The sequence below is a fragment of the Bombina bombina genome, chromosome 6, assembly GCF_027579735.1.
Source record: "Bombina bombina isolate aBomBom1 chromosome 6, aBomBom1.pri, whole genome shotgun sequence".
NCBI classification, from domain to species: Eukaryota; Metazoa; Chordata; class Amphibia; order Anura; family Bombinatoridae; genus Bombina; species Bombina bombina.
This window is the reverse complement of record NC_069504.1, coordinates 41,043,932-41,070,234: the sequence shown is the minus strand read 5'-3', so window position 1 is coordinate 41,070,234 and position 26,303 is coordinate 41,043,932. Positions and strand designations below refer to the sequence as shown.

Sequence of the window (26,303 nt, the reverse complement as noted above, 5' to 3'; positions counted from 1 at the left end):
CAGGAAAGGAGAACAAAATAAATAATGAAAGTGTATTCCAAAGCTGTTTTACTACATGTAATTAAACAATTTATATTAATATCTTGAGGTACTTAATGTCCCTTTAACACTATGTTGTGGGTACAGTTGAATGACATATACTATTGAGACTTCAGTACCTTTGCTAACTGGTAATGGGTCAGGCTGTTACTGTGGTTAAAGTTTGTAGGCGGGGCTATGAGCTTGACTGACAGGCAGCACAATCCATTCTCAAAAGGGCGTGTCTAAGTCTACAGTGGGCGCGGTTTTGACGTGAGTGACAGGCGGAAGACGGGCTAAGTGTGAGGTACCCTTTTTTTTTGGTACCGGGAAGTTACAGCTGCTGCACCCGGAAATGATCAAGAAATTTGATAAGAAGGACGAAGAGTCCGGTAACGTTTGTTATATATTAGTGTTCACTGTTTCAGGGTACATAGCCGTTTGTTAACTCCGTGTTGGGCCGCGAAGCCTCGGACTTTCCTGAGGCGGGTAGCCGGTTGTGGTGCAACATCTTTGACGTGATAGAAATTCTCATTACAGCCCCCTAAACTTTTTGATATTTTGAATAAAATGTAGTTAATTATTGCTGAGATTATTTATAAGGTGAAACTCTGTTTTTGTTGTTAAATGTAGAGTGTTTTTTTCTTTTTCACGTGAACCCCATTTATCAGCTGGTAAAGCCCTAACACAAGTTGTATCTGCATTTTACACATCTGTAATTAACATTCAAACCATTGCAGCCGAATTATTGTTTATTATTACTTATAGCACATAAGTTACAATAGTAATAACGGCATTAGAGAGGTTTATACCTCTATATTACAGTGATGGGAAATAACTGCATACAGATTACATATAACACACGCATTAGGGAGGTTTATACCTCTATATTACAGTGATGGGGAATAACTGCACACAGATTACATATAACACACGCATTAGGGAGGTTTATACCTCTATATTACAGTGATGGGAAATAACTGCATACAGATTACATATAACACACGCATTAGGGAGGTTTATACCTCTATATTACAGTGATGGGGAATAACTACATACAGATTACATATAACACATGCATTAGGGAGGTTTATACCTCTATATTACAGTGATGGGGAATAACTACACACAGATTACATATAACACATGCATTAGGGAGGTTTATACCTCTATATTACAGTGATGGGGTATAAACTACACACAGGTTACATATAACACATGCATTAGGGAGGTTTATACCTCTATATTACAGTGATGGAGAATAACTACACACAGATTACATATAACACATGCATTAGGGAGGTTTATACCTCTATATTACAGTGATGGAGAATAACTACACACAGATTACATATAACACATGCATTAGGGAGGTTTATACCTCTATATTACAGTGATGGGGAATAAACTACACACAGATTACATATAACACACGCATTAGGGAGGTTTATACCTCTATATTACAGTGATGGGGAATAACTACACACAGATTACATATAGCACATGCATTAGGGAGGTTTATACCTCTATATTACAGTGATGGGGAATAAACTACACACAGGTTACATATAACACATGCATTAGGGAGGTTTATACCTCTATATTACAGTGATGGGGAATAAACTACACACAGATTACATATAACACACGCATTAGGGAGGTTTATACCTCTATATTACAGTGATGGGGAATAACTACACACAGATTACATATAGCACATGCATTAGGGAGGTTTATACCTCTATATTACAGTGATGGGGAATAACTACACACAGATTACATATAGCACATGCATTAGGGAGGTTTATACCTCTATATTACAGTGATGGGGAATAACTGCACACAGATTACATATAACACATGCATTATGGAGGTTTATACCTCTATATTACAGTGATGGGGTATAAACTACACACAGATTACATATAACACATGCATTAGGGAGGTTTATACCTCTATATTACAGTGATGGGGTATAAACTACACACAGATTACATATAACACATGCATTAGGGAGGTTTATACCTCTATATTACAGTGATGGGGAATAAACTACACACAGATTACATATAACACATGCATTAGGGAGGTTTATACCTCTATATTACAGTGATGGAGAATAACTGCACACAGATTACATATAACACATGCATTAGGGAGGTTTATACCTCTATATTACAGTGATGGGGAATAACTACACACAGATTACATATAACACATGCATTAGGGAGGTTTATACCTCTATATTACAGTGATGGGAAATAACTACACACAGATTACATATAACACATGCATTAGGGAGGTTTATACCTCTATATTACAGTGATGGAGAATAAACTACACACAGATTACATATAACACATGCATTAGGGAGGTTTATACCTCTATATTACAGTGATGGGGAATAAACTACACACAGATTACATATAACACATGCATTAGGGAGGTTTATACCTCTATATTACAGTGATGGGGAATAAACTACACACACATTACATATAACACATGCATTAGGGAGGTTTATACCTCTATATTACAGTGATGGAGAATAAACTACACACACATTACATATAACACATGCATTAGGGAGGTTTATACCTCTATATTACAGTGATGGGGAATAACTGCATACAGATTACATATAACACATGCATTAGGGAGGTTTATACCTCTATATTACAGTGATGGGGAATAACTACATACAGATTACATATAACACATGCATTAGGGAGGTTTATACCTCTATATTACAGTGATGGGGAATAACTACACACAGATTACATATAACACCTGCATTAGTGAGGTTTATACCTCTATATTACAGTGATGGAGAATACACTACATACAGATTACATATAACACATGCATTAGGGAGGTTTATACCTCTATATTACAGTGATGGAGAATAACTACACACAGATTACATATAACACATGCATTAGGGAGGTTTATACCTCTATATTACAGTGATGGGGAATAAACTACACACAGATTACATATAACACCTGCATTAGGGAGGTTTATACCTCTATATTACAGTGATGGGGAATAACTACACACAGATTACATATAACACATGCATTAGGGAGGTTTATACCTCTATATTACAGTGATGGGAAATAACTACACACACATTACATATAACACATGCATTAGGGAGGTTTATACCTCTATATTACAGTGATGGGGAATAACTACACACACATTACATATAACACATGCATTAGGGAGGTTTATACCTCTATATTACAGTGATGGGGAATAACTACACACAGATTACATATACCACATGCATTAGGGAGGTTTATACCTCTATATTACAGTGATGGGGAATAAACTACACACAGATTACATATAACACATGCATTAGGGAGGTTTATACCTCTATATTACAGTGATGGGAAATAACTACACACACATTACATATAACACATGCATTAGGGAGGTTTATACCTCTATATTACAGTGATGGGGAATACACTACATACAGATTACATATAACAAATGCATTAGGGAGGTTTATACCTCTATATTACAGTGATGGGAAATAACTACACACACATTACATATAACACATGCATTAGGGAGGTTTATACCTCTATATTACAGTGATGGGGAATAAACTACACACACATTACATATAACACACGCATTAGGGAGGTTTATACCTCTATATTACAGTGATGGAGAATAAACTACACACAGATTACATATAACACATGCATTAGGGAGGTTTATACCTCTATATTACAGTGATGGGGAATAAACTACACACAGATTACATATAACACATGCATTAGGGAGGTTTATACCTCTATATTACAGTGATGGGGAATAACTGCACACAGATTACATATAACACATGCATTATGGAGGTTTATACCTCTATATTACAGTGATGGGGTATAAACTACACACAGATTACATATAACACATGCATTAGGGAGGTTTATACCTCTATATTACAGTGATGGAGAATAACTACACACAGATTACATATAACACATGCATTAGGGAGGTTTATACCTCTATATTACAGTGATGGGGAATAAACTACACACAGATTACATATAACACATGCATTAGGGAGGTTTATACCTCTATATTACAGTGATGGGGAATAACTGCACACAGATTACATATAACACATGCATTATGGAGGTTTATACCTCTATATTACAGTGATGGGGTATAAACTACACACAGATTACATATAACACATGCATTAGGGAGGTTTATACCTCTATATTACAGTGATGGGGTATAAACTACACACAGATTACATATAACACATGCATTAGGGAGGTTTATACCTCTATATTACAGTGATGGGGAATAACTACACACAGATTACATATAACACATGCATTAGGGAGGTTTATACCTCTATATTACAGTGATGGGAAATAACTACACACAGATTACATATAACACATGCATTAGGGAGGTTTATACCTCTATATTACAGTGATGGAGAATAAACTACACACAGATTACATATAACAAATGCATTAGGGAGGTTTATACCTCTATATTACAGTGATGGGGAATAACTACATACAGATTACATATAACACATGCATTAGGGAGGTTTATACCTCTATATTACAGTGATGGGGAATAAACTACACACAGATTACATATAACACATGCATTAGGGAGGTTTATACCTCTATATTACAGTGATGGGGAATAAACTACACACACATTACATATAACACATGCATTAGGGAGGTTTATGCCTCTATATTACAGTGATGGAGAATAAACTACACACAGATTACATATAACACATGCATTAGGGAGGTTTATACCTCTATATTACAGTGATGGGGAATAACTGCATACAGATTACATATAACACATGCATTAGGGAGGTTTATACCTCTATATTACAGTGATGGGGAATAACTACATACAGATTACATATAACACATGCATTAGGGAGGTTTATACCTCTATATTACAGTGATGGGGAATAACTACACACAGATTACATATAACACATGCATTAGGGAGGTTTATACCTCTATATTACAGTGATAGAGAATAAACTACACACAGATTACATATAACACATGCATTAGTGAGGTTTATACCTCTATATTACAGTGATGGAGAATACACTACATACAGATTACATATAACACATGCATTAGGGAGGTTTATACCTCTATATTACAGTGATGGAGAATAACTACACACAGATTACATATAACACATGCATTAGGGAGGTTTATACCTCTATATTACAGTGATGGGGAATAACTACACACAGATTACATATAACACATGCATTAGGGAGGTTTATACCTCTATATTACAGTGATAGAGAATAAACTACACACAGATTACATATAACACATGCATTAGTGAGGTTTATACCTCTATATTACAGTGATGGAGAATACACTACATACAGATTACATATAACACATGCATTAGGGAGGTTTATACCTCTATATTACAGTGATGGAGAATAACTACACACAGATTACATATAACACATGCATTAGGGAGGTTTATACCTCTATATTACAGTGATGGGGAATAACTACACACACATTACATATAACACATGCATTAGGGAGGTTTATACCTCTATATTACAGTGATAGAGAATAAACTACACACAGATTACATATAACACACGCATTAGGGAGGTTTATACCTCTATATTACAGTGATGGGGAATAACTACACACACATTACATATAACACATGCATTAGGGAGGTTTATACCTCTATATTACAGTGATGGGGAATAAACTACACACAGATTACATATAACACATGCATTAGGGAGGTTTATACCTCTATATTACAGTGATGGGAAATAACTACACACACATTACATATAACACATGCATTAGGGAGGTTTATACCTCTATATTACAGTGATGGGGAATAACTACACACACATTACATATAACACATGCATTAGGGAGGTTTATACCTCTATATTACAGTGATGGGGAATAACTACACACACATTACATATAACACATGCATTAGGGAGGTTTATACCTCTATATTACAGTGATGGGAATAAACTACACACAGATTACATATAACACATGCATTAGGGAGGTTTATACCTCTATATTACAGTGATGGGGAATAAACTACACACAGATTACATATAACACATGCATTAGGGAGGTTTATACCTCTATATTACAGTGATTGGAAATAACTACACACACATTACATATAACACATGCATTAGGGAGGTTTATACCTCTATATTACAGTGATGGGGAATAACTACACACACATTACATATAACACATGCATTAGGGAGGTTTATACCTCTATATTACAGTGATGGGGAATAAACTACACACAGATTACATATAACACACGCATTAGGGAGGTTTATACCTCTATATTACAGTGATGGGGAATAAACTACACACAGGTTACATATAACACATGCATTAGGGAGGTTTATACCTCTATATTACAGTGATGGAGAATACACTACATACAGATTACATATAACACATGCATTAGGGAGGTTTATACCTCTATATTACAGTGATGGAGAATAAACTACACACAGATTACATATAACACATGCATTAGGGAGGTTTATACCTCTATATTACAGTGATGGGGAATAACTGCACACATTACATATAGCACATGCATTAGGGAGGTTTATACCTCTATATTACAGTGATGGGAAATAAACTACACACAGATTACATATAACACATGCATTAGGGAGGTTTATACCTCTATATTACAGTGATGGGGAATAAACTACACACAGGTTACATATAACACATGCATTAGGGAGGTTTATACCTCTATATTACAGTGATGGAGAATACACTACATACAGATTACATATAACACATGCATTAGGGAGGTTTATACCTCTATATTACAGTGATGGAGAATAAACTACACACAGATTACATATAACACATGCATTAGGGAGGTTTATACCTCTATATTACAGTGATGGGGAATAACTGCACACATTACATATAGCACATGCATTAGGGAGGTTTATACCTCTATATTACAGTGATGGGAAATAAACTACACACAGATTACATATAACACATGCATTAGGGAGGTTTATACCTCTATATTACAGTGATGGAGAATAAACTGCACACAGATTACATATAACACATGCATTAGGGAGGTTTATACCTCTATATTACAGTGATGGGGAATAACTACACACAGATTACATATAACACACGCATTAGGGAGGTTTATACCTCTATATTACAGTGATGGAGAATAAACTACACACAGATTACATATAACACATGCATTAGGGAGGTTTATACCTCTATATTACAGTGATGGGGAATAACTACACACAGATTACATATAACACACGCATTAGGGAGGTTTATACCTCTATATTACAGTGATGGGGAATAACTGCATACAGATTACATATAACACATGCATTAGGGAGGTTTATACCTCTATATTACAGTGATGGGGAATAACTGCACACAGATTACATATAACACATGCATTAGGGAGGTTTATACCTCTATATTACAGTGATGGAGAATAACTGCACACAGATTACATATAACACATGCATTAGGGAGGTTTATACCTCTATATTACAGTGATGGAGAATAAACTACACACAGATTACATATAACACATGCATTAGGGAGGTTTATACCTCTATATTACAGTGATGGGGAATAACTGCACACAGATTACAGATAACACATGCATTAGGGAGGTTTATACCTCTATATTACAGTGATGGAGAATAAACTACACAGATTACATATAACACATGCATTAGGGAGGTTTATACCTCTATATTACAGTGATAGAGAATAAACTACACACAGATTACATATAACACATGCATTATAGAGGTTTATACCTCTATATTACAGTGATGGAGAATAAACTACACACATTACATATAGCACATGCATTAGGGAGGTTTATACCTCTATATTAGAGTGATGGAGAATAAACTACACACAGATTACATATAACACATGCATTAGGGAGGTTTATACCTCTATATTACAGTGATGGGGAATAACTGCATACAGATTACATATAACACATGCATTAGGGAGGTTTATACCTCTATATTACAGTGAAGGAGAATAAACTACACACATTACATATAACACATGCATTATGGAGGTTTATACCTCTATATTACAGTGATGGGGAATAACTGCATACAGATTACATATAACACATGCATTAGGGAGGTTTATACCTCTATATTACAGTGATGGGGAATAAACTACACACAGATTACATATAACACATGCATTAGGGAGGTTTATACCTCTATATTACAGTGATGGGGAATAACTACACACAGATTACATATAACACATGCATTAGGGAGGTTTATACCTCTATATTACAGTGATGGGGAATAACTGCACACAGATTACATATAACACATGCATTAGGGAGGTTTATACCTCTATATTACAGTGATGGGGAATAAACTACACACAGATTACATATAACACATGCATTAGGGAGGTTTATACCTCTATATTACAGTGATGGAGAATAAACTACACACAGATTACATATAACACATGCATTAGGGAGGTTTATACCTCTATATTACAGTGATGGGGAATAAACTACACACAGATTACATATAACACATGCATTAGGGAGGTTTATACCTCTATATTACAGTGATGGGGAATAACTGCATACAGATTACATATAACACATGCATTAGGGAGGTTTATACCTCTATATTACAGTGATGGGGAATAACTGCATACAGATTACATATAACACATGCATTAGGGAGGTTTATACCTCTATATTACAGTGATGGGGAATAAACTACACACAGATTACATATAACACATGCATTAGGGAGGTTTATACCTCTATATTACAGTGATGTAGAATAAACTACACACATTACATATAGCACATGCATTAGGGAGGTTTATACCTCTATATTACAGTGATGGAGAATAAACTACACACAGATTACATATAACACATGCATTAGGGAGGTTTATACCTCTATATTACAGTGATGGAGAATAAACTACACACATTACATATAACACATGCATTATGGAGGTTTATACCTCTATATTACAGTGATGGGGAATAACTGCACACAGATTACATATAACACATGCATTAGGGAGGTTTATACCTCTATATTACAGTGATGGGGAATAAACTACACACAGATTACATATAACACATGCATTAGGGAGGTTTATACCTCTATATTACAGTGATGGGGAATAACTACACACAGATTACATATAACACATGCATTAGGGAGGTTTATACCTCTATATTACAGTGAGGGGGAATAACTTCACACAGATTACATATAACACATGCATTAGGGAGGTTTATACCTCTATATTACAGTGATGGGGAATAAACTACACACAGGTTACATATAACACATGCATTAGGGAGGTTTATACCTCTATATTACAGTGATGGGGAATAAACTACACACAGGTTACATATAACACATGCATTAGGGAGGTTTATACCTCTATATTACAGTGATGGAGAATAAACTACACACAGATTACATATAACACATGCATTAGGGAGGTTTATACCTCTATATTACAGTGATGGGGAATAACTGCATACAGATTACATATAACACATGCATTAGGGAGGTTTATACCTCTATATTACAGTGATGGGGAATAACTGCATACAGATTACATATAACACATGCATTAGGGAGGTTTATACCTCTATATTACAGTGATGGGGAATAAACTACACACAGATTACATATAACACATGCATTAGGGAGGTTTATACCTCTATTACAGTGATGGGGAATAACTACACACAGATTACATATAACACATGCATTAGGGAGGTTTATACCTCTATATTACAGTGATGGGGAATAACTGCACACAGATTACATATAACACATGCATTAGGGAGGTTTATACCTCTATATTACAGTGATGGGGAATAACTGCACACAGATTACATATAACACATGCATTATGGAGGTTTATACCTCTATATTACAGTGATGGGGAATAACTGCACACAGATTACATATAACACATGCATTAGGGAGGTTTATACCTCTATATTACAGTGATGGAGAATAAACTACACAGATTACATATAACACATGCATTAGGGAGGTTTATACCTCTATATTACAGTGATGGGGAATAACTACACACAGATTACATATAACACATGCATTAGGGAGGTTTATACCTCTATATTACAGTGATGGAGAATAAACTACACACATATTACATATAACACATGCATTAGGGAGGTTTATACCTCTATATTACAGTGATGGGGAATAACTACACACAGATTACATATAACACATGCATTAGAGAGGTTTATACCTCTATATTACAGTGATGGGGAATAACTGCACACAGATTACATATAACACATGCATTAGGGAGGTTTATACCTCTATATTACAGTGATGGGGAATAACTGCACACAGATTACATATAACACATGCATTATGGAGGTTTATACCTCTATATTACAGTGATGGGGAATAACTGCACACAGATTACATATAACACATGCATTAGGGAGGTTTATACCTCTATATTACAGTGATGGAGAATAAACTACACAGATTACATATAACACATGCATTAGGGAGGTTTATACCTCTATATTACAGTGATGGGGAATAACTACACACAGATTACATATAACACATGCATTAGGGAGGTTTATACCTCTATATTACAGTGATGGAGAATAAACTACACACATATTACATATAACACATGCATTAGGGAGGTTTATACCTCTATATTACAGTGATGGGGAATAACTACACACAGATTACATATAACACATGCATTAGAGAGGTTTATACCTCTATATTACAGTGATGGGGAATAACTGCACACAGATTACATATAACACATGCATTAGGGAGGTTTATACCTCTATATTACAGTGATGGAGAATAACTGCACACAGATGACATATAACACATGCATTAGGGAGGTTTATACCTCTATATTACAGTGATAGGGAATAACTACACACAGGTTACATATAACACATGCATTAGGGAGGTTTATACCTCTATATTACAGTGATGGGGAATAAACTACACACAGGTTACATATAACACATGCATTAGGGAGGTTTATACCTCTATATTACAGTGATGGAGAATAAACTACACACAGATTACATATAACAAATGCATTAGGGAGGTTTATACCTCTATATTACAGTGATGGAGAATAACTACACACAGATTACATATAACACATGCATTAGGGAGGTTTATACCTCTATATTACAGTGATGGGGAATAACTGCACACAGATTACATATAACACATGCATTAGGGAGGTTTATACCTCTATATTACAGTGATGGGGAATAAACTACACACAGGTTACATATAACACATGCATTAGGGAGGTTTATACCTCTATATTACAGTGATGGAGAATAAACTACACACAGATTACATATAACACATGCATTAGGGAGGTTTATACCTCTATATTACAGTGATGGGGAATAACTGCACACAGATTACATATAACAAATGCATTAGGGAGGTTTATACCTCTATATTACAGTGATGGAGAATAAACTACACACAGATTACATATAACACATGCATTAGGGAGGTTTATACCTCTATATTACAGTGATGGGGAATAACTGCACACAGATTACATATAACAAATGCATTAGGGAGGTTTATACCTCTATATTACAGTGATGGGGAATAACTACACACATTACATATAACACATGCATTAGAGAGGTTTATACCTCTATATTACAGTGATGGGGAATAACTGCACACAGATTACATATAACAAATGCATTAGGGAGGTTTATACCTCTATATTACAGTGATGGAGAATAACTACACACAGATTACATATAACACATGCATTAGGGAGGTTTATACCTCTATATTACAGTGATGGGGAATAACTGCACACAGATTACATATAACACATGCATTAGGGAGGTTTATACCTCTATATTACAGTGATGGGGAATAAACTACACACAGGTTACATATAACACATGCATTAGGGAGGTTTATACCTCTATATTACAGTGATGGAGAATAAACTACACACAGATTACATATAACACATGCATTAGGGAGGTTTATACCTCTATATTACAGTGATGGGAAATAACTGCACACAGATTACATATAACACATGCATTAGGGAGGTTTATACCTCTATATTACAGTGATGGGGAATAAACTACACACAGGTTACATATAACACATGCATTAGGGAGGTTTATACCTCTATATTACAGTGATGGGGAATAAACTACACACAGGTTACATATAACACATGCATTAGGGAGGTTTATACCTCTATATTACAGTGATGGGGAATAACTGCACACAGATTACATATAACACATGCATTAGGGAGGTTTATACCTCTATATTACAGTGATGGGGAATAACTGCACACAGATTACATATAACACATGCATTAGGGAGGTTTATACCTCTATATTACAGTGATGGGGAATAAACTACACACAGGTTACATATAACACATGCATTAGGGAGGTTTATACCTCTATATTACAGTGATGGGGAATAACTGCACACAGATTACATATAGCACATGCATTAGGGAGGTTTATACCTCTATATTACAGTGATGGGGAATAACTGCACACAGATTACATATAACACATGCATTAGGGAGGTTTATACCTCTATATTACAGTGATGGGGAATAACTGCACACAGATTACATATAACACATGCATTAGGGAGGTTTGTACCTCTATATTACAGTGATGGGGAATAACTGCACACAGATTACATATAACACATGCATTAGGGAGGTTTATACCTCTATATTACAGTGATGGGGAATAACTGCACACAGATTACATATAACACATGCATTAGGGAGGTTTATACCTCTATATTACAGTGATGGAGAATAAACTACACACAGATTACATATAACACATGCATTAGGGAGGTTTATACCTCTATATTACAGTGATGGGGAATAACTGCACACAGATTACATATAACACATGCATTAGGGAGGTTTGTACCTCTATATTACAGTGATGGGGAATAACTGCACACAGATTACATATAACACATGCATTAGGGAGGTTTATACCTCTATATTACAGTGATGGGGAATAACTGCACACAGATTACATATAACACATGCATTAGGGAGGTTTATACCTCTGTATTACAGTGATGGGGAATAAACTACACACACATTACATATAACACATGCATTAGGGAGGTTTATACCTCTATATTACAGTGATGGAGAATAAACTACACACAGATTACATATAACACATGCATTAGGGAGGTTTATACCTCTATATTACAGTGATGGGGAATAAACTACACACACATTACATATAACACACGCATTATGGAGGTTTATACCTCTATATTACAGTGATGGGGAATAAACTACACACACATTACATATAACACACGCATTATGGAGGTTTATACCTCTATATTACAGTGATGGGGAATAAACTACACACACATTACATATAACACACGCATTATGGAGGTTTATACCTCTATATTACAGTGATGGGGAATAACTGCATACAGATTACATATAGCACATGCATTAGGGAGGTTTATACCTCTATATTACAGTGATAGAGAATAAACTACACACAGATTACATATAACACATGCATTAGGGAGGTTTATACCTCTATATTACAGTGATGGAGAATAACTGCACACAGATTACATATAACACCTGCATTAGGGAGGTTTATACCTCTATATTACAGTGATGGAGAATAACTGCACACAGATTACATATAACACCTGCATTAGGGAGGTTTATACCTCTATATTACAGTGATGGAGAATAACTGCACACAGATTACATATAACACCTGCATTAGGGAGGTTTATACCTCTATATTACAGTGATGGGGAATAACTACACACAGATTACATATAACACATGCATTAGGGAGGTTTATACCTCTATATTACAGTGATGGGGAATAAACTACACACAGATTACATATAGCACATGCATTAGGGAGGTTTATACCTCTATATTACAGTGATGGGGAATAACTGCACACAGATTACAGATAACACATGCATTAGGGAGGTTTATACCTCTATATTACAGTGATGGGGAATAACTGCATACAGATTACATATAACACATGCATTATGGAGGTTTATACCTCTATATTACAGTGATGGGGAATAACTGCATACAGATTACATATAGCACATGCATTATAGAGGTTTATACCTCTATATTACAGTGATGGGGTATAAACTACACACATTACATATAACACATGCATTATGGAGGTTTATACCTCTATATTACAGTGATGGAGAATAAACTACACACAGATTACATATAACACATGCATTAGGGAGGTTTATACCTCTATATTACAGTGATGGGGAATAACTGCACACAGATTACATATAGCACATGCATTAGGGAGGTTTATACCTCTATATTACAGTGATGGGGAATAACTGCATACAGATTACATATAACACATGCATTAGGGAGGTTTATACCTCTATATTACAGTGATGGGGAATAACTGCATACAGATTACATATAACACATGCATTAGGGAGGTTTATACCTCTATATTACAGTGATGGGGAATAAACTACACACAGATTACATATAGCACATGCATTAGGGAGGTTTATACCTCTATATTACAGTGATGGAGAATAACTGCACACAGATTACATATAACACATGCATTATGGAGGTTTATACCTCTGTATTACAGTGATGGAGAATAACTGCACACAGATTACATATAACACATGCATTATGGAGGTTTATACCTCTGTATTACAGTGATGGAGAATAAACTACACACAGATTACATATAACACCTGCATTAGTGAGGTTTATACCTCTATATTACAGTGATGGGGAATAACTGCACACAGATTACATATAACACACGCATTATGGAGGTTTATACCTCTCTATTACAGTGATGGTGAATAACTGCACACAGGTTACATATAACACATGCATTAGGGAGGTTTATACCTCTATATTACAGTGATGGAGAATAAACTACACACAGATTACATATAACACATGCATTAGGGAGGTTTATACCTCTATATTACAGTGATGGGGAATAACTACACACAGATTACATATAGCACATGCATTAGGGAGGTTTATACCTCTATATTACAGTGATGGAGAATAAACTACACACAGATTACATATAACACACGCATTAGGGAGGTTTATACCTCTATATTATAGAGATGGGAAATAACTGCACACAGATTACATATAACACATGCATTAGGGAGGTTTATACCTCTATATTACAGTGATGGGGAATAACTGCACACAGATTACATATAACACATGCATTAGGGAGGTTTATACCTCTATATTACAGTGATGGGGAATAACTGCACACAGATTACATATAACACACGCATTAGGTAGGTTTATACCTCTATATTACAGTGATGGAGAATAAACTACACACAGATTACATATAACACATGCATTAGGGATGTTTATACCTCTATATTACAGTGATGGGGAATAACTGCACACAGATTACATATAACACATGCATTAGGGAGGTTTATACCTCTATATTACAGTGATGGGGAATAACTGCACACAGATTACATATAACACATGCATTAGGGAGGTTTATACCTCTATATTACAGTGATGGGGAATAACTACACACAGATTACATATAACACATGCATTAGGGAGGTTTATACCTCTATATTACAGTGATGGGGAATAACTACACACAGATTACATATAACACATGCATTAGGGAGGTTTATACCTCTATATTACAGTGATAGGGAATAAACTACACACATTACATATAACACATGCATTAGGGAGGTTTATACCTCTATATTACAGTGATAGGGAATAAACTACACACATTACATATAACACACGCATTAGGGAGGTTTATACCTCTATATTACAGTGATGGAGAATAACTACACACACATTACATATGGGTGATGATGACACAGAACACAATGTTACCACATACATAGAATATTGAGAACCAGTGACGACTTTTATGTTGTTTTGCAAGTTGGAAAATGCCCCGGAGCTCTTTTTGTGGTACCCAGGAGGTTAACTGTTAAAATAAGATGCCAGATGTATTCTGGGGTAACCTGTATCATATAGTTGGACACCAGATGCATAGGAGACCTGAAATATCATTGTAAAGCAACAGGTTAAAGGGACAGTAAAGTTAAAATTAAACTTATATTGATTGGATAGAGTATGACATTTTAAACAACTTTCCAGTTTACTTATATTATCAATTTAGCATAGTTCTTTTGATATCATTTGTTAAAGATTAATCCTAAGTGAGCTCAGGAGCGTACACGTGTCGCATGCCATCTGGCAATAGTGTTTGCAACATTTTTTATAGCAGAGCTTTCCAAACTTTTCATGTCGGTGACACACTTTTTACACCTACATCATTTTGTGACACAGTAATTCAGTTGTACTGGCAAACAGGAGGTTAAACTAACTTGTTTTAAGAGATACGGACACATACATAAATTATATAACAACAAAATGTATTTACAAGTAACAGTAAGTATGTGCAAGAATTAAAAAACGGTTCAATAACACCAATAGCTACTTACTATTTTAATGGGATGTATGAGATTGATGGGATGAACACAGTTTCTGAATATTTGGTGGAATATTAGATAAAGACACTCACATTTCATCATCAAGCATTTTTAAAGGGACATAATACTCATATGCTAAATCACTTGAAACTGATGCAGTATAACTGTAAAAAGCTGACAGGAAAATATCACCTGAGCATCTCTATGTAAAAAAGGAAGATATTTTACCTCACAATCTCCTCTGCTCAGCAGAGTAAGTTCTGTGTAAAATGTTATACTCAGCTGCTCCCAGCTGCAGGTAAAAAAAAATAAAAAATGAAGAAATGAACTGCAGCCATTAAGTATCAGCAGTGCTGAGGTCATGAACGTTTACTGTGATCTCATGAGATTTCGCTTAACTCTCATGAGATTTCATTGTAAACTTCCTTACACTGAAAAGTGAAATAACGTGAGTGTGCACGAAAGCTCGCTCCTTCCGCTGTCCCGGGACAGGCATACTGATTTGCTGCTTCGAAGTCCTTTACAATGAGATGTGGCTACTGAGAAACTTTTGAGGTAAAATTATATTTCTTTTTTACATAGAGAGGTTCAGGTGATATTTTCTAGTCAGCTTTTTACAGCTATGCTACATCACTTTCAAATTTGTGTATTATGGCCCTTTAAGCTTCCACTTCCTATCCATATATCAAGAGCAGCAATGCACTACTGGGAGCTAGCTGCATAAAAAACCCACTGATTTCTGACTTCAGCTCAGCGTTTAAGCTACCACCCTCAGAGCTCTGCAAGTCCGACTGACTACTGCCAACGCTGCAAACACACTGCTGTCCTACTCACTGACGACACATGCAGTCACGAGCCGATTGAGAAGACTACACGTGCAGTAAGGAACCAATGTGCCGCCAATGGGAATAGTTTCAGTTCCCACTGAGCTGCCCCAATAGGGTAGGGTGATCTGTGACCCACTAGGTATCAATCACGTGTCAACCATGTGATATGCGTAGCCGGTAGGCGGAAACAAAAACAAAAAATGAAATTAAAAAAAATGTGTGCTGAAGCAGGGACACACCTACACACTGCTGCCGACACACTAATGTGTCACGACACACAGTTTGGAAAGCACTGGTTTATAGCAATCTTATACATAGTTACAAGTACTGCTACCTAGGTTTAGTCTTGAACAAAGAACACCAAGAGTACAAAGAAATTTGACAAACGAAGTAAATTGGAAAGTTGTTTAAAATTGTATGCTGTAGCTGAATCATGAAAGTTACATTTTGACTTTACTATCCCTTTAATGCATCAGAACACTCTTGGTCAGCCGAGGTTTAAACAACATAGTAGAATAAGCTGTGTAATGCTTAGGAAACTTTCCTCACAGCCTGTTGGTTAAACCTTCTAGTAAAGTAAGTCAAATACGTAGGGGCCTTTGCTCACAGCCTATTGGTTGTAGTAAACTTAAAGGGACAGTCAAGTCCAAAAAAATCTTTGATGATTTTAAATAGGGAATGTAATTTTAAACAACTTTCCAATTTACTTTTATCACCAATTTTGCTTTATTCTCTTAGTATTCTTAGTTGAAAGCTAAACCTAGGAGGTTTATATGTTAATTTCTTAGACCTTGAAGACTGCCTCTAATCTTAATGCATTTTGACCACTAGAGGACATTAGTTCATGTGTCTTATATAGATAACATTGAGCTCATGCACGTAAAGTTACCCTGGAGTGAGCACTGATTGGCTAAAGTGATGTAAAAAAACTGAAATAAGGGGGCAGTTTGCAGAGGCTTAGATACAAGGTAATCACAGAGATAAAAAGTTTATTTCTATAACAGTGTTGGTAATGCAAAACTGGGGAATGGGTAATAAAGGGATTCTTTCATTTTATACAACAAAAATTCTGGTGTTGACTGTCCCTTTAAAGTAAGTCAATACATGCGTAGGAGCAGTGGCGTATTTAGATTTTGTGCTGCCCTAGGCACTCAAAATTCTGCTGCCCCTACCCCCACCAACCCTCAAGGTTTTAGGCCTTTTTTGACCATAATATTTTTTTGGCAGGGAGTAATTCGATTTTTTTTTTTTTTTTTTTTTTTTGTCATGGCATTTCCAAAGTAAATGTTTACATGGACTTGCAAAATACTTGCATACACATACACGCACAATTATACACCTACAGACACGCACAAACACAAATACACACACATATATATATATATATATATATATATATATATATATATATATATATATATATATATATATATATATATATATATATAAATATAAAGAGAGGGAGAAATATGTATTGCTGCCATATATATAAAAACCCCAAACACAGATTTCTTGATACAATGCTTATCCTAACAAAATACGAAGTGCTGAAAGCCAATAGAACTATAGGCAATAGCTAGCTAAAAAAATTAAAGTTCCCTCTTTAGTTATCTCTAAAAAGTAAGCTCCATAGGCAGTTTATTATTAACCCCCCCCCCCCCTTAGAATGTGAGCTCCTTGGGCAAAATCTCTCATATAGATGTATAATACTTCTAAAATAACTGTCAACTTCTTAAAAATATAGACATAAAAAAGTGCTGCCGCCATAGGCAAGTGCCTAGTTTGCCTAGGCCATAATACGCCCCTGCGTAGAAGCCTTTGCTCACAGCATATTGGTTGAACCTTAAAGGGACATTAAATACTAAATAAATGCTAGATAAAATGAAGCATTCAAAGAAAAGATTAGCATGGGAATGGCATGTAGATGTATTTTTAAAGTTTCATTAGCTGTTTAAATAGTGACTAAATAAGTGAAGTAAAGTTGTAGTGACTATAAAACAGTGGGAGCTGCCATGTTGTAACTTAGGTTTCTTTCTCTGCTTTGGCCAATTAGGGACAGTTACAAATAGGTCACTAGAGTGTGCAGCCAATGGCAGTGTAAAATATAACAGTGTTCGGCACTTCCATTTCTAATAGGAATAGAAATGCTCACAATTTCAGAATGGAATCACAGGAAAAGGGGACAAAATAAATAATGAACGTGTATTGCAAAGTTTTTATGTATATATACAATTTATCATTTTATATTACCATCTAAAAGTGTTTAATGTCCCTTTAATGTTAGCCACTAAATGCATTGGAACCTTTGCTTGATTCTAAAAGTGTTTCAGCCTTCTCTGGCAGCTAATGGGTTACACTTTATTATAAAATAGGTCACCAGATGTCCCTTTAACTATAAGCTCACAGTTAGGGGTCGATTTAACAAAGGCTTTTGCCAGCCTTTGATCCCCTATCGTTGCAGGTTCTCACAAGAGAACCTGCTCACCGTATTTAACAAGCAGCGGTCATTCAATTTCCATAGTCTAGTTCGACCGGGAAGATTGACAGCTCCTGCCCGCGCGTGATTGGATGTGTGCGGTCAGGGGGCGGGATTGAATGCAAGCGCAAAATAGTGCTCGTGTGCAATGGTAAACTCCTCCGGGGAAATTCGCCCTGCCGGAGGCGAGCTGCGGCGGACAGGGGTGGTATATGCGCCCCTGTCCGTCTCAGCTTGATAAATCCAGCCCTTAGACATCTGTCTATGTACGACAATATAGAAAACTACATGTACAATATTTCTATTCAAATAATATATTACTCTATGAACTGTTTTTATTCACTGAAGTATTATTGATGGTCGTGGAAATATCTTAGACATTCACTGTAGTTTTGAATTTGTGCCTTTTTTCCCCAAAACTTTAATCTTGATTTAACCCTTCTTAAAAGTCTAGAAAGTGGCAGAAAACCCTTACAACTACCCTAACAACCTCTCTAGTATTGATCCTTCACAGAGTACTGAAGTTATAGTTATACATAGTGATTCCTTTTTATTAAGTTTAATCCTTTTTTTCTTTTAGGAAATAGCTCAAATCCTTTCCAGCATTTAGAGAAGAGCGCCGTCCTGCAAGAGGTAATTTTGTTGAAGAACTAGGAGGATGTAGTTTTTTACACATGATAATAATTATTACAAAAAGAGGGAAGCCAGCTCAGATGATTAAAATAACTAAAAATAAACCGCATGAAAAAGTTAGCAAAAATATAGTATCTTTAGGGCTTTCGCTTTAACGGTTCCTGACTTTTCAACCTACTTTTTCTTGGTGTTGATATATCCGTGTCTTACAGCCAGAGGTGTATTTAGTTTTTGTGCTGCCCTAGACGCTGGAAAATGTGCTACTTTTGAAAGCCCACCTTTCAACCCTGAACATTTTATACTAATATATATTTGATTTGTATATTTGCCCTCCCACTTTACAGCAAGGGACTACTGGTTTATTATAAAATTAAAGGGACAGAAAACATTACCTAACACTTTCTATAAATACAATCCTTGGGGATAATAAACTAAAACAAGTATGTACATTTTTTTTAATTCTTTAAAGGGATTTGAAACCCAAAAATGTTCTTTCTTCTGTTAAGTGTGATCAGTCCACGGGTCATCATTACTTGTGGGATATTAACTGCTCCCCTACAGGAAGTGCAAGAGGATTCACCCAGCAGAGTTGCTATATAGCTCCTCCCCTCTACATCACCTCCAGTCATTCTCTTGCACCCAACGACTAGATAGGATGTGTGAGAGGACTATGGTGATATATTTAGTTTTTATATCTTCAATCAAAAGTTTGTTATTTTATAATAGCACCGGAGTGTGTTATTCCTTCTCTGGTAGAATTTGAAGAAGAATCTACCTGAGTTTTTCTATGATTTTAGCCGGAGTAGTTAAGATCATATTGCTGTTTCTCTGCCATCTGAGGAGAGGTAAACTTCAGATCAGGGGACAGCAGGCAGATTAATCTGCAAAGAGGTATGTAGCAGTTTATTATTTTCTGACATGGAATTGATGAGAAAATCCTGCCATACCGTTATAATGTAAACTCAGCCTTGAATGCAGTAGATGTAGCTGATATCAGGCTGTCATGTATGTATATTTTACACTTCAGTTTTCTGGGAAATGGTACTTCTCTGGCTTTTAAACTGTATACATAGACTTAACCTATTTTGCAGGGACTTGCAATAGGTTTTAAATGACAATTAATTATTGAGGTAAAACGTTTTTTTGCTGGCATGTAAAAACGTTTTTTTCTCTGAGGTACTGGGTGAAAAAATGTTTTGGGCACTTTTTTTCCACTTGGCAATAGTTTTGATTTAAATTAGAGCAGTTCACTGATCCCTCTCACTGTTATGTGTGTGGGGGAGGGGCCATTTTGGTGCTTTCACTATGCATCAGAAAAACTCAGTCAGAGGTTCATTTTCTTCCTGCATGATCCGGTTCATCTCTACAGAGTTCAGGGATCTCAAGAGTCTTTTTTGAGGGAAGTAATCATTCACAGCAGAGCTGTGCTGATTGTATTGACTGTGATATAAAAAACGTTTATTTGTGTATTTTTTTCTGCTGCCTGGGTTAGTTATCATTTGCTGAGGGGAACAATCCTTTGCTAAAACTGTATATTCTGACAAAGATTGATGCTATAACTTAATTATTTTATCTGTTATAATATTTTCTGTGCTTCTTAAAGGCACAGTTCGTTTTCATATTATTTGTAAATTACTTTGAAAAGTATTTCCAAGTTGCTGTTTATTTGCTAGTGTGTTAAACATGTCTGATTCAGAGGAATATCTCTGTGCTATATGTGTTAATGCCAAAGTGGAGCCCAATAGAAATTTATGTACTAACTGTATTGATGCTACTTTAAAAAATAGTCAGTCTGTACAAATTGAACATATTTCACCAAACAACGAGGGGAGAGTTATGCCGACTAACTCGCCTCACGTGTCAGTACCTGCATCTCCCGCTCAGGAGGTGCGTGATATTGTAGCGCCGAGTGCATCTGGGCGGCCATTACAAATCACATTACAAGATATGGCTACTGTTATGACTGAAGTTTTGGCTAAACTACCAGAACTAAGAGGTAAACGTGATCACTCTGGGATGAGAACAGAGTGCGCTGATAATGCAAGGGCCATGTCTGATACTGCGTCACAGTTTGCAGAACGTGAAGACGGAGAGCTTCATTCTGTGGGTGACGGTTCTGATCCAAATAAACTGGACTCAGACATTTCAAATTTTAAATTTAAGCTTGAGAACCTCCGTGTGTTACTAGGGGAGGTATTAGCGGCTCTGAATGATTGTAACACAGTTGCAATCCCAGAAAAAATGTGTAGGTTGGATAAATATTTTGCGGTACCGACGAGTACTGACGTTTTTCCTATACCTAAGAGACTTACTGACATTGTTACTAAGGAGTGGGATAGACCCGGTGTGCCTTTCTCACCCCCTCCTATATTCAGAAAAATGTTTCCAATAGACGCCGCCACACGGGACTTATGGCAAATGGTCCCTAAGGTGGAGGGAGCAGTTTCTACTTTAGCTAAGCGTACCACTATCCCAGTGGAGGATAGCTGTGCTTTTTCAGATCCAATGGATAAAAAATTAGAGGGTTACCTTAAGAAAATGTTTGTTCAACAAGGGTTTATATTGCAACCTCTTGCATGTATTGCGCCTGTCACGGCTGCAGCAGCATTTTGGTTTGAGTCTCTGGAAGAGACACTTCAATCATCCACACTAGATGACATCACACACAAACTTAAATTCCTTAAGTTAGCTAATTCATTTATTTCAGATGCCGTAGTACATTTAACTAAACTTGCGGCTAAAAATTCAGGATTCGCCATTCAGGCACGCAGAGCTCTGTGGCTAAAATCCTGGTCAGCTGATGTTACGTCTAAATCTAAATTGCTTAATATTCCTTTCAAAGGGCAGACCTTATTCGGGCCCGGCTTGAAAGAGATTATTGATGACATTACAGGAGGTAAAGGTCATGCCCTGCCTCAGGACAAGGCCAAAGCCAAGGCTAGACAGTCCAATTTTCGTTCCTTTCGTAATTTCAAAGCAGGAGCAGCATCAACTTCCTCTGCACCAAAACAGGAAGGAGCTGTTGCTCGCTACAGACAAGGCTGGAAACCTAACCAGTCCTGGAACAGGGGCAAACAGGCCAGAAAACCTGCTGCTGCCCCTAAGACAGCATGAATTGAGGGCCCCCGATCCGGGACCGGATCTAGTGGGGGGCAGACTTTCCCTCTTCGCCCAGGCTTGGGCAAGAGATGTTCAGGATCCCTGGGCGTTAGAGATCATATCTCAGGGATACCTTCTGGACTTCAAATCCTCTCCCCCAAGAGGGAGATTTCATCTGTCAAGGTTGTCAACAAACCTAACAAAGAAGGAAGCGTTTCTACGCTGCGTACAAGATCTTTTATTAATGGGAGTGATCCATCCAGTTCCGCGGTTGGAACAAGGACAGGGGTTTTACTCAAATCTGTTTGTAGTTCCCAAAAAGAGGGAACCTTCAGGCCAATCTTGGATTTAAAGATCCTAAACAAATTCCTAAGAGTTCCATCGTTCAAGATGGAAACTATTCGAACAATTTTGCCCATGATCCAAGAGGGTCAGTACTTGACCACAGTGGATTTAAAGGATGCTTACCTTCACATACCGATTCACAGAAGTCATTACCGGTATCTAAGGTTTGCCTTTTTAGACAGGCATTACCAGTTTGTAGCTCTTCCATTCGGACTGGCTACGGCTCCAAGAATCTTCACAAAGGTTCTGGGCACTCTTCTGGCGGTACTAAGACCGCGAGGAATTTCAGTAGCTCCGTACTTAGACGACATACTGATACAAGCTTCAAGCTTTCAAACTGCCAAATCTCATACAGAGATAGTACTGGCATTTCTAAGGTCGCATGGATGGAAAGTGAACGAAGAGAAAAGTTCTCTCTTTCCACTCACAAGAGTTCCCTTCCTGGGGACTCTGATAGATTCTGTAGAAATGAAGATTTACCTGACAGAGGACAGGTTAACAAAACTTCAAAATGCATGCCGTGTCCTTCATTCCATTCAAGAGACCAGAAATTCTCTTCTATGGTGGCTTTATCGGCCACATCTGTCCAGGGGAATGCCATTCAGCAGGCCAGACTGGTCAATTGTAACAACAGACGCCAGCCTACTAGGTTGGGGCGCTGTCTGGAATTCTCTGAAGGCTCAGGGACTATGGAATCAGGAGGAGAGTCTTCTTCCAATAAACATTCTGGAATTGAGAGCAGTCCTCAATGCTCTTCTGGCTTGGCCCCAGTTAGCAACTCGGGGGTTCATCAGGTTCCAGTCGGACAACATCACGACTGTAGCTTATATCAACCATCAGGGAGGGACAAGAAGCTCCCTAGCAATGATGGAAGTATCGAAGATAATTCGCTGGGCAGAGTCTCACTCTTGCCACCTGTCTGCAATCCACATCCCGGGAGTGGAGAACTGGGAGGCGGATTTCTTAAGTCGTCAGACTTTTCATCCGGGGGAGTGGGAACTTCATCCAGAGGTCTTTGCCCAAATACTTCCACGTTGGGGCAAACCAGAGATAGATCTCATGGCGTCTCGACAGAACGCCAAGCTTCCGCGCTACGGGTCCAGATCCAGGGATCCGGGAGCGGTCCTGATAGATGCCTTGACAGCACCATGGACCTTCAGGATGGCTTATGTGTTTCCACCTTTCCCGATGCTTCCTCGATTGATTGCCAGAATCAAACAGGAGAAAGCATCAGTGATTCTAATAGCGCCTGCATGGCCACGCAGGACTTGGTATACAGATCTGGTGGACATGTCATTCTGTCCACCTTGGTCGTTACCTCTGAAACAGGACCTTCTGATTCAGGGTCCTTTCAAACATCAAAATCTAACTTCTCTGAAGCTTACTGCTTGGAAATTGAACGCTTGATCTTATCAAAGCGTGGTTATTGATACCTTAATACAGGCTAGGAAGCCTGTCACCAGAAAGATTTACCATAAAATATGGCGTAAATACCTATATTGGTGCGAATCCAAAGGTTACTCTTGGAGTAAGGTTAGGATTCCTAGGATATTGTCTTTTCTACAAGAAGGTTTAGAAAAGGGGTTATCCGCTAGTTCCTTAAAGGGACAGATCTCAGCTCTGTCCATTCTGTTACACAAGCGTCTGTCAGAAGTTCCAGACGTTCAGGCTTTTTGTCAGGCTTTGGCCAGGATTAAACCTGTGTTTAAAGCTGTGGCTCCACCATGGAGTTTAAACCTTGTTCTTAACGTTTTACAGGGTGTTCCGTTTGAACCCCTTCATTCCATTGATATAAAGTTGTTATCTTGGAAAGTTCTATTTTTAATGGCTATTTCCTCGGCTCGAAGAGTCTCTGAGTTATCAGCCTTACATTGTGATTCTCCTTATTTGATTTTTCACTCGGATAAGGTAGTTCTGCGTACTAAACCTGGGTTCTTACCTAAGGTAGTCACTAACAGGAATATCAATCAGGAGATTGTTGTTCCATCCTTGTGCCCAAATCCTTCTTCGAGGAAGGAACGTCTTTTGCACAATCTGGATGTAGTTCGTGCCCTTAAATTTTATTTACAGGCAACTAAAGATTTTCGACAAACGTCTTCCCTGTTTGTCGTTTACTCTGGTCAGAGGAGAGGTCAAAAAGCTTCTGCTACCTCTCTCTCTTTTTGGCTTCGTAGCATAATTCGTTTAGCTTATGAGACTGCTGGACAGCAGCCTCCTGAAAGAA

The 26,303-nt window shown here is 37.0% G+C and overlaps 1 protein-coding gene across 1 annotated transcript in view; it reads left to right on the top strand.

Annotated features, from left to right (window-relative positions):
* The first annotated feature begins 281 nt into the window (after positions 1 to 281).
* The window catches only part of COPG2 (COPI coat complex subunit gamma 2), a 205,231-nt gene continuing 179,209 nt past the window's right edge, over positions 282 to 26,303 (top strand). The window contains exons 1-2 of the mRNA XM_053716386.1: positions 282 to 410; positions 20,583 to 20,635. Coding sequence (XP_053572361.1) covers positions 374 to 410; positions 20,583 to 20,635 — 90 coding nt within the window. The 5' untranslated portion in view covers positions 282 to 373. The remainder of the gene's footprint in view (positions 411 to 20,582; positions 20,636 to 26,303) is intronic.